Genomic DNA, 17,365 nt, shown 5'->3' on the forward strand with positions numbered 1-17,365 from the left:
TTAGATTGACCATGACAGGGGCTACGTTTGCCATCAGTCCAGTGTCCTGTCCATCTCTGGTCCATAGGGAACCTGGTATTTCCAGCAACATCATCTTTACTTGAGATGGACTTTGTTCTATAACAGGAGAGTGTAACATTAACCTTTGAGGGGTGTCTAATATATCCTCTAGTACACTAACAGCATGGGCAATGGCCGAAATCACAGTGGGTTCATCTTCTGATACACTTGTTTTAAACCGGCTTAAAACAGGATACAACTTAGCAATTTTTCTTTTTTCAGTTTTAATACCGGCTGTACTTACCGCTCCCGTCACATAAGGTGGCGGGGGCGCGCTTGCGCTGAGTTCGCCACGCTTTTCAACGGCTACTTCCGCCGTGTGCGCGCTTTTTGCCACGCCTACTTCCGGTTTGCATTCGCTGCTCTGCCACGTGTTACCTTCCATTTGCCACAATTTTAAACAATCATTATGTTTATTCCTCACTTTCGTTGAGTTAATCAACCATACTTTATCTTTTACAGTATTTAGTACCTTTGCATTAAAACTTCCTATTGTTGGGAAAGGCCTATCACAATCTTTGGTCATCTTGACCCACGTGTCACAATACACAGTTGCGTATGCACCATATTTCTTACACATGAGAAACCTCGTTGAACCAATAGGACCTTCCTTAGGCAGTACACTGACCATCTCTAGCGTATGCTTAGCACCCATGTTGAACAACACCAATCTATGCAGAACGCTTTCAACAATTTGCTACAAACACTCTACCGCTAGAGATCTCTTACTGGCCGTGGACGTATTTGCTCAAGCCGCGTCCACTCACTTCCTCTTGTATTAAACAAGGACCCCTAACACAGACAATATCACTCTAATATAACATATAAATACTACTATATTTCGACATAACTGACTATGTGTTGCAACTACCATTAATGTGTACTATTTTATAAGTATGCGTGTTAGTGCGAATGTATGGTAAAAGACCAATTACTGTTGCTGCCACGTGTAGTAGATGCGTACGCCCTTTCACACCGTAGCGTGCCCTTGTACGCCGTAGCGTACCGTACGCATCTTTTCAGACAAAGACAACCAAGTTTGCTTGACTTTAATTGAAATGACTTTATCCAATTTGCTGACTTCGACAAGTGCAATGTGCAGTAATGAGATGCTTGCACTAAAATATAAAAAAAGAATAGATGTACTCATGTTGAACACAAATAACAAAAAGACTAAGGGCTAGATTTACTAAACTGCGGGTTTGCCTATAGCAACCAATCAGATTCTAGCTGTCATTTATTTAGTGCACTCTACAAATGACAGTTAGAATCTGATTGGTTGCTATAGGCAACATCTCTACTTTTTCCTCAGTATAGTAAATATACCCCTAAATGTACAGTACCAGTATGTGGTACTTCCACAGCAGTTCACAAATCTGTGCATACAGGTTTATAAAATGTAATTGAGGGCAGTTAGTATTACAGATTATGTGATGAAGCGCATTCTGGCACAGCAGAAAACAAAGACATAATATGAAAAGGTGGCTGTTTAACTAGTAGAAATTAGCTATAACAATTTATATGTGTTTCATAGAAATTCAGGTATGATTCTTACCAGGAAAAAAAATGGTAAACAGCCTGATATTTGGGGAGGGAGAATAGGCAGCATCTGAACATACTGTCTGTCTAACTATAGGTCCACCTATGGTAATGTATTAGTTTTAATTGTGTGATGCACAATATGTATGTTACTTGAAATGGTTGCATTTTTAATTAATAAAACAGGATAAACACTAATTAATTATATTACCTAAAGTACAGTTATAAATTGTGATATGTCATAGGTACGTACATTTTATGTTCATTATTACAAAATAATTCTATAACAGGGGCAAGGGGGGCATCTGCATCCCGGGCCGGTCCCATAGTGGGCTACTTTGGCCACCTACATATTTTTTCCTTTAATATGTTCCTAATAGACTGCTGAGTTGAGTCTTGCCTCCAGGCTAAAATTTGCCAGCCCTCCCCTGAACAGGGTCATTCCACATGAAATCAACACAATTTTAGAAACAAATTCTACCTTACATTCTTTAATTTTAAATTGACTTTGGTATAATAAATACAGAATAAAGAAACCCCCCAAATCTTAGGCTGATATGTGCACTGGTTTTGAATTTATATGCCTTTAAATCTGCAATTTATTAACGAAAAAATTGCTTTTAACATTTTTTTTATTTAATTTGTAGTTCAGCTAATTGAGCTAAAGACTTGGGCAAGGTCTCATTTTAAACCTATTTTTATGGGCTTTCATATTCTATATAACATGGCAGTATGTTTCAGTAAAAAGTAAAAAGTAAAAATGTAACATTTTCAAAATCAAAATTTTGATTTTCTCAAAAAGCCATTTTTGATTTTTTAAAAACATTTCAAAAATTGTTCATGCTGCTGTTAATAAACCCCAAAGATTTATTTTGGGATCATGATGAGATCATCTGCTACAAGAGCTTTCACTTTGGTCTGTTTGTTGAACTAATGTAAACTATCTAGGCCTGTTCATGACTTTTAATTTATATCCTTAACCAATCCCTTTGATGTATATTATGTACAATGACATAGCATGTTAATACTGAAATATTTAAAACATTTGTGATAATTTTATGTCTTTCACATATTATAAGAAAGCTTACTTACAGATCATTCCTATTTGGTGCTTATGATAGAAAATGCTAGGTTGGTCTTGTTAGCAAATGGACAAATTAAAACATACCAAGACTATCTTGCGAAAGTGCTTTGCAACCCAGCATCAGTCAACTGCCACATGAGGGACTGTACATCTTGTCCAGTGTACATATCAGCCTAAGATTTGGTTTTCTTTCACCCATGGCAGCATTTATTATACCAAATTTCATTACAATCTGAAACGGTCAGTTTGAAACCCTTTGTTCATTTGATGTGAAAGGACTGAAAAATAACAATGAAATCAAACTTCATATACATTGATATTTCTAAGTTGTTATGTACGATCAAGTAAAATGAATGTTATTCTCTTCCTTCTCAGTGGAAGTACTTACTCAGAGTGACTTCTCTGCTTAGCATATAAAAGGACCCAGCAGCAGCTGTATTGCAGAGACAAGGCCACAAGTTTGAGGATCAGGTTCTCTGCTGACTTATCATGCATCAATTCATCCAGCCTCTAATAACACAAAATGATTACATATTATGCTTTATAATAACATGTATGTTTAATATATCTTTTCCATGGAAATCATCAAATATGTTATGGCCATGGACAACTGCTGTCATTTGGCCTCATTTTTCTAGCAATTAAACAAGAAAGCACAGGGCCACGTAATCCTCGGAGGAGATATCAACAGGGGGCACGACCCAAAGTGGTATTGTTTCACAGCTCCAATCGCATGATCTCATCAGAATCCAGAACCCTAGTGACTTCCCATATCCATTGCAAGCTATATGACATATGGCATGTCCAGCATCCACAAGTGTAATAATAGCCTTATTTTTTCCCTTGCATCAATATGCTCTTTGTACAGTCTTATCTTACTCAAAAAGTGATGGGGGCTGTAATCGCACTTGTTTCACTGTCTGACCACTCTGCGATGTGGACTACCATTGACACTTATTTATCTCTGCTAACTCATTGCACTGGTACTTGAGTGCTGCTTTAGTACTAAAACCAAAAGTGGTTGACAAGATCAAGTGTGAAATTGTTGAAGTCATCTCACAGTCGCCACAATACCCCAGAACTATCCCAATCAACCATTTTGAAAGCACAAGCCAACTCTTTATGAACATTGCTGTTGGCCAAAGAATGTTGGAGTAAGCCTGCATTGCAGATCTTGAAGTGCACATACACTTTCCTCTAAAACACCAGTGTTTCATAAAAAAACTAATTGTATATGCTCCAAGGACAAGTTAATCAAATGCTTGTGGCCAAAGCTGGAAAAATGTTACTATGGCTTAGCTAAAACATTACGACAAGGAGGACAAGGCAAACTTATTTTAGCTAAGAAACTAAGAGCAAAATAAACCCGTAATTATATAAACTCTATGCAAGGTAATAATGGTCATTTAATGTGTAATCCCCAAAAAATAGCAGACAGATTCTGTGATTCTGCCTTTAAAGCCATTGGCGCTTTAAATTTTCACTGTAAACTCGCTGAAGTGCAGCGACTTGCAAAAATCAGAAGTTAATACATTTACCCCTGGTATGTATTTGGTAAGGTACTAAGTCAGAGATGGAGAAGTTCATGGATTATTTGAATTCGAACATGTTTAACCTTATTTTCACATATAAATGTAGCAATACAAAAGGGGTGTCCTTGGATCTTTGTAATAAGTCTGAAGGTTCCAAAATGATTTTCATACTCATTTTAATGAGGTGAATGGAAATAATATCTGGATGCTAGGAGTGGGCATAAAGAATTTTGGTTGAAATCAATCCCCAAAAGCCAGTTTATGCGGATAAAACAGAACTGTACTAAGAGGAGTGTTTAGAGACTTAGAAGATTTATTTACACAAAATGGCCCAGCTTAAAATCTAAATTGCCACCCTCTTTTCTGGGTGAGAGAAGGGAGAGACATACTTCCTGTGACTAGGAAAACTGCGGTAGATGCAAAATGTGCAAATCGGGCTTTCCACTACGTGATGGATTTAACTCTTACAGTGTAGGCAGCATTCCACACGCTAAATGCAATGACTTCCTGAACGCAAGTAAAACTGCAAGCTAGCATATCAAACACATTGCTAGCATTAGGCTAGCACCTAGCCAAACAGTGCTTTCCTAGACGTGCATAGAAAATGTCACTATGGTAAATACCTTAAAATTCTTAGCTAAGACAAACTTCTGAAACATTGAGTAATTATACAGTAATTCCCACTAGTTTCATTTTCATCAGTCAAATTACATATTGCACAGAAATATTTTCATATTATATGAATTAAAATATACTAATACCTGCAGTATAATGACAGTAGACACATCAACAGTTATCATGGCACATTGACTAGTCTTTCCAAACAGATGCAGAGAAGCATTGCAGTCCCTCTCTATAAAGGTCATGTTATACCTGTAACAAAGGCAACCTGTGAATAATATAACAGCATGACATACAGTGCATGTTATACACATTTACACTCAGTAGCATAATAAGGGAACCTCCATATCTAATGTAATATTCCATTTGTATAAAGGCTACATTGGCACAGGCCTAGGACAGAAGCAAATGACAAAGTAGCAAATGGAAAAGCTGTCTGGATGTCTGTAATAGAATGCACTTTTAAAAAAAAATAATCATATTGTAATTTAAATGTATATATATTTCTGGGGATTTCTGGGGCACAGAAGGCAGAGAGCAGAGCGTTCCTTTTCCCCCAAGTCCTTCACCACAGTTATTGATTGTAGAAGTGCAGTGTAACATCAATTACCTGTGCTTCTTCCTGCGATCCTTGCTTAGCAGTATAAATGCTGGCACAGTGAGTGGTGCAATCGTGGAGGGACAGGAAGTATCCTCCCTCATCTGCCTCACTGTATGCATACTGTCAGCATTCAGCTGCTAATGCAAGCCTGCAGGTGATTGGTGTCACATTGTGCTCCCTCCCCTCCCTGATCACTGTGATTGGCGTAGAGCAGAAGCAGGCTGGGAACTGAAAGACAAGGTTAGAATCATCTCTGCCCTCCTTGTAATTGTGCCGCCTGGTTAAGATTCACCTCATGTCATGGGATGAAAAGATTTCATTGCCAGCAAAAAATAATCATCATCATTTATTTATATAGCGCCACTAATTCCGCAGTGCAGTACACACACACACACACACACACACACACACACACACGTAAATTTTGATAGCAGCCAATTAACCTACTAGTATGTTTTTGGAGTGTGGGAGGAAACCGGAGCACATGGAGGAAACCCACACAAACACGGGGAGAACATACAAACTTCACACAGATAAGGCCATGGTCAGGAATTGAACTCATGACCCCAGTGCTCTGAGGCAGAAGTGCTAACTAAGCCTCTGTGCTGCCCCCAATCCATAAACATTTTTTTAAAAAATAGCAACATACATTCACAACTGAGATGCGGTTAAGGATGAGGCATGGAACTGCAATATCAAGGGAGGGTTATTATTAATTTTTGCAGGACTTGCTTTGTAATTGGATAATCAAAAAATTCCTGTAGTCCGGGTCTGCAAATTGTAGCATCTATAAAGTACTATTTAGTTTCTGAAAGCAGAAATAGACCATTAACTAAACAAGATCAAGCCCTAAACCAGGTGGAAATGACACCATTTAATCCTATGGGGACAGCAGCGCAGGAGAGGGATCCCTCTCCGGCAGCATTGCCGCTTTCCCCTGCACCGTTTACCACAAATGACAAAGGTACATGCGGTCAGAACCTGGAGTCTTCAGTAGAATAAAGTCATCGCCGGCACAACCTCTTATGTGCTGTCCAGATATGACTTTATTAGAAAATTGCCCCGAAAAATCAATTGTCATCATTGTGATCACAGATGATACTTAACGGGGCAATAATCTGAAAAAAATGCAAATAGACCCCTAAGACTTGGTTATACAGAAAGAGATTCTCTTCACGTTCACTAAAGGAAACCATATGCAGCACAACACAGTAATTTTCAAAAGAAAGACTGCATCAGAAAAACAGAAACTATGGGTATCGAAATCTCATTTAAACACTATACATTGTTCAAAATGCATACAAAGTGATAATGATTAATTGTTTAAAAATGAACAACAATATATGATGTATGAGTTTTGTCTAACAGATCAAAATGTTAAACTGGATATGACCTCACACAAGTTCCTGGTTCCACTTTATAGCAAAGGATCATATTATATTGTGCAGCTTGGAGCGAAGAACTGTTACTCCTGTATTCTTTCAAACAATGGACCTAACTCACAATCAGTCTATTTCTGTATTCAAAATAAGAGGCTGCTATAGCTGTAGTTATATTGTTATTAATGGCGCAACTGTGACAGGTTTTCAGGTATGCCGCTCAAAGAGAACAATCCGGAGGAATTACGGGATTGCTTAAGGATGACTAATGTCATATTTTACCAGATTGCTCGAGTGTATCAGCCCTATCACAAAAAAGAAAGATACATGAATGAGGACACCTATTTCTTGAGCAAACGATTTTAGTAACTTTGCACTTTCTAGCAACATGAAGGCATTTCAAAGATCTGAAACTTGCAATGGATATTTCATTGAAAGCTCTAGGATGTATGCAGGTAAAAAAAATATATAAAGGTCAATGTTAATATTTGTTTTATTTTTTCTGATAAAGCAAAAGAGGAGTAACTTACTCGTAAAAAAAAGCATGGAAAACAAGGATATTTCTGTTCATATGTAGATCAGTAGGCATCTTGAGATGTGTCCGCCTCTGTATCAGCAGCATATGTGCCTGTTTTATGATAACTCATCATCAGTAGCACGTATATACTCCTGCCCTATAGCAGGTGCAAAAAATATGCTTCCTAACAGGCGCATATGCGTGTTTCTGCAGGTCTGTATGAGCCGTGAACAGAACTTTAATGTACTTGAACTTATGTTTGCACACCCCTTCTCTCCACCGTCAGTCCTCTCAAGGCACAAAGGGGCATAAGTGCCAGAATCAAGCAAGTCTGCATAGGAGCGTATGTGTACGCCCTCTTTCTGGGCATGTGCAGGGTGATTTTACACAAGATACGCCATGCAAACTGGCCTATATCTCACTCTGCATCAGCCCCAGAATGTTTTTATTAAATACCTACTTATTACAGCTTTAGAAATAAATAACACTATATAAAAATATGCAGTTACACATTTATATTATTATAAGAAATGTAAAAATATAATAAAATACAACAAGAATATTGTAATATCAATACGATAAACATAGCAAAAACAATTACAAAGCAAATTTTTACAAGCAATGAAAATAAAGAAATAAATATGACATATGTGAAGGGTGCCAGCTTGAAGGATGCACAATGTGTTTTAAGGTAGATGGATCAGAATACTGTGTGTGCTTTCCTCTTTTCTTCATCAGTCTTTTGTGTACTGTAAAATGTCAGTTATCAGCGATTCAACAAAGTCTTTGATCATCATCCATTCTTCTTTTGGATGGAACCATTAATGCAAAACCATTAAACTCATCACTGGGATTGTGAAGGATTGCTATTAACTCATGCAATATCTTGTCAGCCTCATCTTTTTTATGACAGTTTTCTTTGTCTTTTGGCTTGCAATCACTAGTGTTGCTGTAGGCATGTTCTGAATTTCTTGCAGACTTTTTTTTTTTGTTGGACATCTATATGACAGAAAGAAAAGAATACTATTTTTTAGCTGTTACAATAAACAGGAGAAGAAAGTGGGAAAAAAGCTACTAAGCAGTTTAAAGACTACTGGAACTTTCCTAATTACAGTGAACTATTGAAAAATATAGGAAAAAGGCGCCTGCTAGTGCAGTAACGATAATAAGTGATCATACAAGTGTATTAAATGCGTACACATAAAAGAAAGCGAACTTCTTACCTGTAAATTTTGAATCTAGGATAATCATCAAACAGCTCTCAGCTCCATAAGTCCAGACATAGTAATAAAATTAATAAAATGAACAATAGTGCAATATTATCACACAATGTATACCCGTGAGAAAAGTCGTTGTGTTGGTATTAGCTGCTTACCATGAAGAGATGGGGATTTTGGCCTCTCTGGCTGGATGGTCTTGATCTCCTTCCTTCTCTTCATTCTGGTCCTCTTCCTCGACATGTACAGCTCACATCATGATAAATCAGAAACCATATTTAAATATATGCATATTGTTCGCTAATGTTTTATTTTGTAAAAAAATACCTATTAAGTATATAGAGATGTTTACTAGTGGACTTCATTACACACATTTATATTTTTACATGTCAAACACATACAGCTTTTATTATATATAACGTATATATAAGTTGTTGTTTTTTATTTAAAAGTATATATATTTACAATAGTTATAAAGTGCAAGCTTTCATTTTGTGGTATTGTGCTAAATTGATATATCCAGCCATTTTAATGGTGTATGAGTCAAGGGATAATCACAGAAAAGGCATATTAATCTATACAGATTTGCTGTTGTCTTAAATGCATAATAATTACATTACTGTATGGTGTATTTAGAATGTATTTTTAGTTACATTTTTAATAATGTTTTCTTCATGTTTAAAATTTTACCTGACTTGGCAATGGATTAGCACTTAATGACATCAAGGACTATTACATTTTTTACAAACTGTTTTATAGTGTAGTTTTCATAGATGGTATCTATTCTGTTGTTTGCGGGGGAGGTATCAATCCATCCTACACTCTGGACTTGTTGGTCATCAATGCAGGCCAACGCTGTGCGCTCCAGAGGTGTCAGGTCCAAGGACGCCATGTGTCCACCACTGATCCCCTTTGCATGTCTCTGGTCCTCCTTCAGTTTCAGGCGTCTTTGGAAATCCTGCCCCTTGTTGAAAATTTCTGAATGTTAGAATGTTGCTATGGAAAGTGAAATTGCTGGTACAAACATACATATAGATATAGAATTATCTATTTGATAAACTTAAATATTGCATTATAGAGAGCTACACAGGTTTTTAATATGCTTTTAACAGCTTGTTATTATTTAAGAAGAGGTCATTTGAAAATATAAAAATCACATGTCTTATTCCCAGATTTGTGCATTGAAAAATAACGAAAGAAGGTGGCCATTGTCAGAATTTAGTATGACAATACAATTTTATTTTATGCATAATATCTTACTCACCTCTTTTCTGATTCTGCGGATGGGAGCCACAGTGCTGAACTGCTCCGTGATCTGCTCTCACATACATTATTTTGCCCCTATGGAGAGCTTGCGGGTAGTGTGGTGCAGCTTATCCACCACGAGCTGCACAACCAGCTTCATGTAGGCTGAAATTGGGCTGGAATTGCTTAGTGGTGGCTTGTTGGGCCACTGAGCTTCTTCCTAAGGCTGGGACATTATTTTGAATGTAATTTGTGTAAATATAGCCCAATAATGAAATCTCTGACATGTGTGAAACTCCAATGCAAACTTCTACTCTTCTACTTTATATAGTGTTTGAAGAGTCTTTGTTTGTGGGTGTATATTAGCGTTGTTGCCTAGGTACGCCTTGTTGTCAAATAAAATATGATAGGCACTCCAGTATTGCTAACCACTTCTAAATGATAGCATAATGCGCAGGCCGCAACATTTTAGATTTGATGTTGAAGGGAACCACGGCCCATGTACCTACGCCTACATGTGTCCTGTGAGCCAGTGAGAAGAATGTTGAAAAGCCTCATTCACTTGCAAATATGCGCTAGGCAAGTTTTTCGCATGTAGAGATCTGGGCTATGTCAAAGGTCATGGACCATTTTAATGGGCCTTATGATCCTATATCTCCGCAATGCGTAAAAAATGCGGCATATAGAGCCCACAGACTCTGTGCCAAAAAGTTTTCAGCAGGCACGCCATAGAGCAGCTTCAGCCAGGGCCATCTTAACAACATTATGGGCCCCCGGGCAAAGCAGTGCACTTGGGCCCCTACCTACATAACCACACACAGGAATAAAAATGTAAATTATCAATAAAATTAAGTTTATATTTATTGGTACCTGCAACAAAAATCAGTGCTTAAGCATTAAAAAACATGCTGTACAGCTGTGCCTTGATACATGGGTGAATAGATTTTTTTTCTATTGGGCCCTGCCTATGGGGCCCCTATGCTCGTAGGGCCCCTGGGCAACTGCCCAGCATGCCCAGGGGGAAAGACAGCCCTGGCTTCAGCACCACTGGAGACAACCATAGCAACATGCGAAAATTCAGCGAGATATTGTCAGGTGAAGTTCACTATTACAAATAGCAAAATATTAACTAAACTGAGATCCACAAGGAGTCCAATGAGGAGACAGGGGCATCATCTCAGGCCCCTGAAGAAGAAGGTAAGTATCCTGTTTTAATAATATAGCAGTATATTTTGTGTGTTACTTCTGTAGAAAAGTATAGGCCTCACAAAATATTTATTTGCTGATTCTGTATTTGCCTAGACTTAGGCAGATGCTACTATCATACAAGTTTATTAATTAATGACCATAATACCTTTTTTGCCCTTAACTAAAACAACCTCACCACATGTGCAGTCCTCTTGATAGTACTGTTACAAATAAACTGAATTTAGATAAAGTAATGTAACATCTGTTTACTCTACAGAGCTTGAGAAACGTGGTACAAAAGCTACACTAACAACACAAACATTGTAATGTAAGAGTGGTGACAAAAGCATATACCTGCTAACAACACACATAGGCCAAAAATTGATGTGTGTGACATCAATAGTAGTCATGTTTAAATATAGTATTTAACATTTTATTTTACATTGCACAGCAGCATGAGGGGTATCCTCTTGCCTTTTCTTTTAAATAAAATAAAAAAATAAATAAAAATACAACAAATTACAGAAAAATTAAATAAAATGTAAAAGTATATTGATCATATAGAAAAAAGTTTTTTTACTTATTTATTATAGTATTTTTTATGTTATTATTATATAAAGCTTCTATTCACACACAAAAATGTATATTTATTATATTTCTGAAATGCAAATGTGTAAGAATTAGGGATGAGCGCGCTCGGATTTCTGAAATCCGAGCCCACCCGAACGTTGCGGATCCGAGTCGGATCCGAGACAGATCCGGGTATTGGCGCCAAATTCAAAAGTGAAACTGAGGCTCTGACTCATAATCCCGTTGTCGGATCTCGCGATACTCGGATCCTATAAATTCCCCGCTAGTCGCCGCCATCTTCACTCGGGCATTGATCAGGGTAGAGGGAGGGTGTGTTAGGTGGTCCTCTGTGCTGTTTAGTTCTGTGCTGTTTAGTTCTGTGCTGTTTAGTTCTGTGCTGTTTAGTGCTGTGCTGTGCTGTGCTGTGCTGTGCTGTGCTGTGCTGTGCTGTGTTCTGCAGTATCAGTCCAGTGGTGCTGTGTGCTGTGCTCTGTCCTTCTGAGGTCAGTGGTGCTGCTGGGTCCTGTGCTGTGTCCTGTTCAGTCCAGTGGTGCTGTGTCCTGTGCTCTGTGCTTCTAAGGGCATAGTTATTTCCCCAATATTCCCCTGTGTTTAAAAAAATAAAAAAAAGTTTTTTTTATAAAATACCAAAAACTACTTTAATATTTTTTAATTACCACAAAATTTTCACAACCAATCCTGCAGTATAAGCCCATTGGTACTGCAATATTACCAAGTTCACACATTCAGCAGTAAAAGTCCAGTGGTACTGCAATATTACAAAGTTTACACATTCTGCAGTATCAGTCCAGTGGTGCTGTGTCCTGTGCTCTGTCCTGCTGAGTTCCGTAGTGCTGCTGGGTCCTGTGCCGTGTCCTGTTCAGTCCAGTGGTGCTGTGTCCTGTGCTCTGTGCTTCTAAGGGCATAGTTATTTCCACATTATTCCCAAGTTTGTAAAAAATAAAAAAAAAGTAAAAAAAAATAAAAAATTTAAAAAAAAAAAAAATATATAATAATTATAACCAAATTTGCAAAACCAATCCAGCATTATAAGTCCATTGGTACTGCAATATTACCAAGTTCACACATTCAGCAGTAAAAGTCCAGTGGTACTGCAATATTACAAAGTTTACACATTCTGCAGTATCAGTCCAGTGGTGCTGTGTCCTGTGCTCTGTCCTGCTGAGTTCCGTAGTGCTGCTGGGTCCTGTGCCGTGTCCTGTTCAGTCCAGTGGTGCTGTGTCCTGTGCTCTGTGCTTCTAAGGGCATAGTTATTTCCCCATTATTCCCAAGTTTGTAAAAAATAAAAAAAAAGTAAAAAAAAAAAAAAAATTAAAAAAAAAAAAAAAAAATATATAATAATTATAACCAAATTTGCAAAACCAATCCAGCATTATAAGTCCATTGGTACTGCAATATTACCAAGTTCACACATTCTGCAGTATCTTGTGCTACATATAATGGAGACCAAAAATTTGGAGGATAAAGTAGGGAAAGATCAAGACCCACTTCCTCCTAATGCTGAAGCTGCTGCCACTAGTCATGACATAGACGATGAAATGCCATCAACGTCGTCTTCCAAGCCCGATGCCCAATCTCGTAGTACCGGGCATGTAAAATCCAAAAAGCCCAAGTTAAGAAAAAGTAGCAAAAAGAGAAACTTAAAATCATCTGAGGAGAAACGTAAAGTTGCCAATATGCCATTTACGACACGGAGTGGCAAGGAACGGCTTAGGCCCTGGCCCGTGTTCATGACTAGTGGTTCAGCTTCACCCACGGATCTTAGCCCTCCTCCTCCTCCCCCCCCCTACAAAAAATTGAAGAGAGTTATGCTGTCAGCAACAAAACAGCAAACAACTCTGCCTTCTAAAGAGAAATTATCACAAATCCCCAAGGCGAGTCCAAGGGTGTTGGTGGTTGTCAAGCCTGACCTTCCCATCACTGTACGGGAAGAGGTGGCTCGGGAGGAGGCTATTGATGATGTAGCTGGCGCTGTGGAGGAACTTGATGATGAGGATGGTGATGTGGTTATTGTAAATGAGGCACCAGGGGGGGAAACAGCTGATGTCCATGGGATGAAAAAGCCCATCGTCATGCCTGGTCAGAAGACCAAAAAATGCACCTCTTCGGTCTGGAGTTATTTTTATCCAAATCCAGACAACCAATGTATGGCAATATGTAGCTTATGTAAAGCTCAAATAAGCAGGGGTAAGGATCTTGCCCACCTAGGAACATCCTCCCTTATACGTCACCTGAATAACCTTCATAGTTCAGTGGTTAGTTCAGGAACTGGGGCTAGGACCCTCATCGGTACAGGGACACCTAAATCCCGTGGTCCAGTTGGATACACACCAGCAACACCCTCCTCGTCAACTTCCTCCACAATCTCCATCAGATTCAGTCCTGCAGCCCAAGTCACCAGCCAGACTGAGTCCTCCTCAATACGGGATTCATCCGAGGAATCCTGCAGCGGTACGCCTACTACTGCCACTGCTGCTGTTGCTGCTGTTAGTCGGTCATCTTCCCAGAGGGGAAGTCGTAAGACCGCTAAGTCTTTCACCAAACAATTGACCGTCCAACAGTCGTTTGCCATGACCACCAAATACGATAGTAGTCACCCTATTGCAAAGCGTATAACTGCGGCTGTAACTGCAATGTTGGTGTTAGACGTGCGCCCGGTGTCCGCCATCAGTGGAGTGGGATTTAGAGGGTTGATGGAGGTATTGTGTCCCCGGTACCAAATCCCCTCGAGATTCCACTTCACTAGGCAGGCGATACCAAAAATGTACAGAGAAGTACGATCAAGTGTCCTCAGTGCTCTTAAAAATGCGGTTGTACCCACTGTCCACTTAACCACGGACATGTGGACAAGTGGTTCTGGGCAAACGAAGGACTATATGACTGTGACAGCCCACTGGGTAGATGCATCCCCTTCCGCAGCAACAGCAACAGCTGCATCAGTAGCAGCATCTACAAAATGGCTGCTCATGCAAAGGCAGGCAACATTGTGCATTACAGGCTTTAATAAGAGGCACAACGCTGCCAACATATTAGAGAAAATGAGGGAAATTATCTCCCAGTGGCTTACCCCACTTAGACTCTCATGGGGATTTGTGGTGTCAGACAATGCCAGTAACATTGTGCGGGCATTAAATATGGGCAATTTCCAGCACGTCCCATGTTTTGCCCACACCATTAATTTGGTGGTGCAGCATTACCTCAAGAGTGACAGGGGTGTGCAGGAGATGCTTGCGGTGGCCCGCAAAATTGCTGGACACTTTCGGCATTCAGCCAGTGCCTACCGCAGACTAGAGGCACATCAGAAAAGCTTGAACCTGCCCTGCCATCACCTCAAACAAGAGGTTGTGACGCGCTGGAACTCCACCCTCTATATGCTGCAGAGGATGGAGGAGCAGCAAAAGGCCATTCAGGCCTACACAGCCACCTACGACATAGGCAAAGGAGTGGGGATGCGCCTGAGTCAAGCGCAGTGGAGACTGATTTCCGTGTTGTGCAAGGTTCTGCAGCCATTTGAACTTGCCACACGAGAAGTCAGTTCCGACACTGCCAGCTTGAGTCAGGTCATTCCCCTGATCAGGCTGTTGCAGAAGCAGCTGGAGAAAGTGAGGGAGGAGCTGGTAAGCCATTGCGATTACAGCAAGCATGTAGCTCTTGTGGATGTAGCCCTTCGTACGCTTTGCCAGGATCCGAGGGTGGTCACTCTTTTAAAGTCAGAGGAATACATTCTGGCCACCGTGCTCGATCCTCGGTTTAAAGCGTATGTTGTGTCTCTGTTTCCGGCGGACACAAATCTACAGCGGTGCAAAGACCTGCTGGTCAGGAGATTGTCCTCTGAAGAGGACCGTGACATGCCAACAGCTCCACCCTCATTTTCTTCCACATCTATGGCTGCGAGGAAAAAGCTCAGTTTTCCCAAAAGAGGCACTGGCGGGGATGCTGATAACATCTGGTCCGGACTGAAGGACCTGCCAACCATTGCAGACATGTCTACTCTCGCTGCATTGGATGCTGTCACAATAGAAAAAATTGTGGATGATTACTTTGCTGACACCATCCAAGTAGACATGTCAGACAGTCCATATTGTTACTGGCAGGAAAAAAAGGCAGTTTGGAAGCCCCTGTACAAACTGGCTCTATTTTACCTGAGTTGTCCCCCCTCCAGTGTGTACTCGGAAAGAGTTTTTAGTGCAGCGGGGAACCTGGTCAGTGAGCGGCGAAGGAGGTTGCTTCCTCACAACGTTGAAAAAATGATGTTTATAAAAATGAATAATCAATTCCTCAATGAAGTACAGCACTGCCCTCCAGATACTACAGAGGGACCTGTGGTTGTGGAGTCCAGCGGGGACGAATTGATAATGTGTGATGAGGAGGAAGTACACACTGTAGGGGGAGAGGAATCAGAGGTTGAGGATGAGGACGACATCTTGCCTCAGTAGAGCCTGTTTAGTCTGTACAGGGAGAGATGAATAGCTTTTTTGGTGTGGGGGCCCAAACAAACCAATCATTTCAGTCAAAGTTGTTTGGTAGGCCCTGTCGCTGAAATGATTGGTTTGTTAAAGTGTGCATGTCCTATTTCAACAGCAGACCTCTCAACTGCAGCTCATCCCTCCTCTGCGGGGATAATGTCTCCTGTGCTCTGACACGTCACTCTGTGTACTCTCAGCCTCAGGATCTGACACTACAGCTACCATGCCTCTTGTAGCAGCCCTCACTCCAGGGCCTCTTCCATGTGCAGTGTCCCCCTCTCTCTTGGGTTCACTATAGTGGCATGGAGTTCTCCCCCTCATCCAGGGCACACATTCCTTGCCCTGGCTCAGTCACCACGCTCAGACTTCCAGGCAATGCTGGGGGAGCCTGGGAGCTTCCACCCCAGGTCCCCAGCTACAACTCTCCTCTCCTGTGTCTTCTCTCTCTTTCTGACACTTTAAAGATCGTGCCTTTAAATGAAAAAGTCAGTCTTGATTGCACGACTATGTGCAAGTGCAACAGGGACATTTTTTTGGGTTTACAAAGTCAAACAGTAACACTACGACCCTGTCTGTCTGGGGTCTGTCAATGACGAATTGTCTGGAGCATGTTTTGAGGAGGTATTGTGGCCCCGGTATCAAATTGGGTACCGGGGCCACCCCACTATGCAGTCCAGATACTTGTTTGGTGGAATTCCGACACGTGGAGGGTTTTTTAATTATATTGTGGCCTCGGTACCAAATTGTGTACCGGGGCCACCACACTACGCAGTCAAGATACTTGTTTGGTGGAATTCAGACCAGTTGAGGGTTTTATTATTATATTGTGTGGACCACTCTATCTATACCACACTACAACTCTATACCACTCTATTTCCTACTTTAATTCTATTTAATTCTATTTCCTACTTTAATTCTATTACTAATTAATTACCATAAAGAGGAACCAAAAAAACCAATTTTACCAAAAGTATAATATGACTTAGACTTACAAACACTACACTTGAAAGATCGTGCCTTTAAATGAAAAAGTCAGTCTTGATTGCACGACTATGTGCAAGTGCAACAGGGACATTTTTTTGGGTTTACAAAGTCAAACAGTAACACTACGACCCTGTCTGTCTGGGGTCTGTCAATGACGAATTGTCTGGAGCATGTTTTGAGGAGGTATTGTGGCCCCGGTATCAAATTGGGTACCGGGGCCACCCCACTATGCAGTCCAGATACTTGTTTGGTGGAATTCCGACACGTGGAGGGTTTTTTAATTATATTGTGGCCTCGGTACCAAATTGTGTACCGGGGCCACCACACTACGCAGTCAAGAT

At 40.2% G+C, this 17,365-nt stretch overlaps 1 protein-coding gene across 1 annotated transcript in view; it reads right to left on the reverse strand.

Annotated features, from left to right (window-relative positions):
* Positions 1 to 1,030: 1,030 nt before the first annotated feature.
* Positions 1,031 to 17,365, reverse strand: part of LOC142107789 (protein shortage in chiasmata 1 ortholog-like) — a 133,715-nt gene continuing 117,380 nt past the window's right edge. Inside the window, exons 13-15 of the mRNA XM_075191411.1 lie at positions 4,977 to 5,088; positions 3,072 to 3,193; positions 1,031 to 1,178 (exon numbers count right to left, since the gene is read on the reverse strand). Of these exons, the coding sequence (XP_075047512.1) occupies positions 1,031 to 1,178; positions 3,072 to 3,193; positions 4,977 to 5,088 (382 nt within the window). The remainder of the gene's footprint in view (positions 1,179 to 3,071; positions 3,194 to 4,976; positions 5,089 to 17,365) is intronic.

The sequence above is a fragment of the Mixophyes fleayi genome, chromosome 1, assembly GCF_038048845.1.
Source record: "Mixophyes fleayi isolate aMixFle1 chromosome 1, aMixFle1.hap1, whole genome shotgun sequence".
Lineage (NCBI taxonomy): Eukaryota > Metazoa > Chordata > Amphibia > Anura > Limnodynastidae > Mixophyes > Mixophyes fleayi.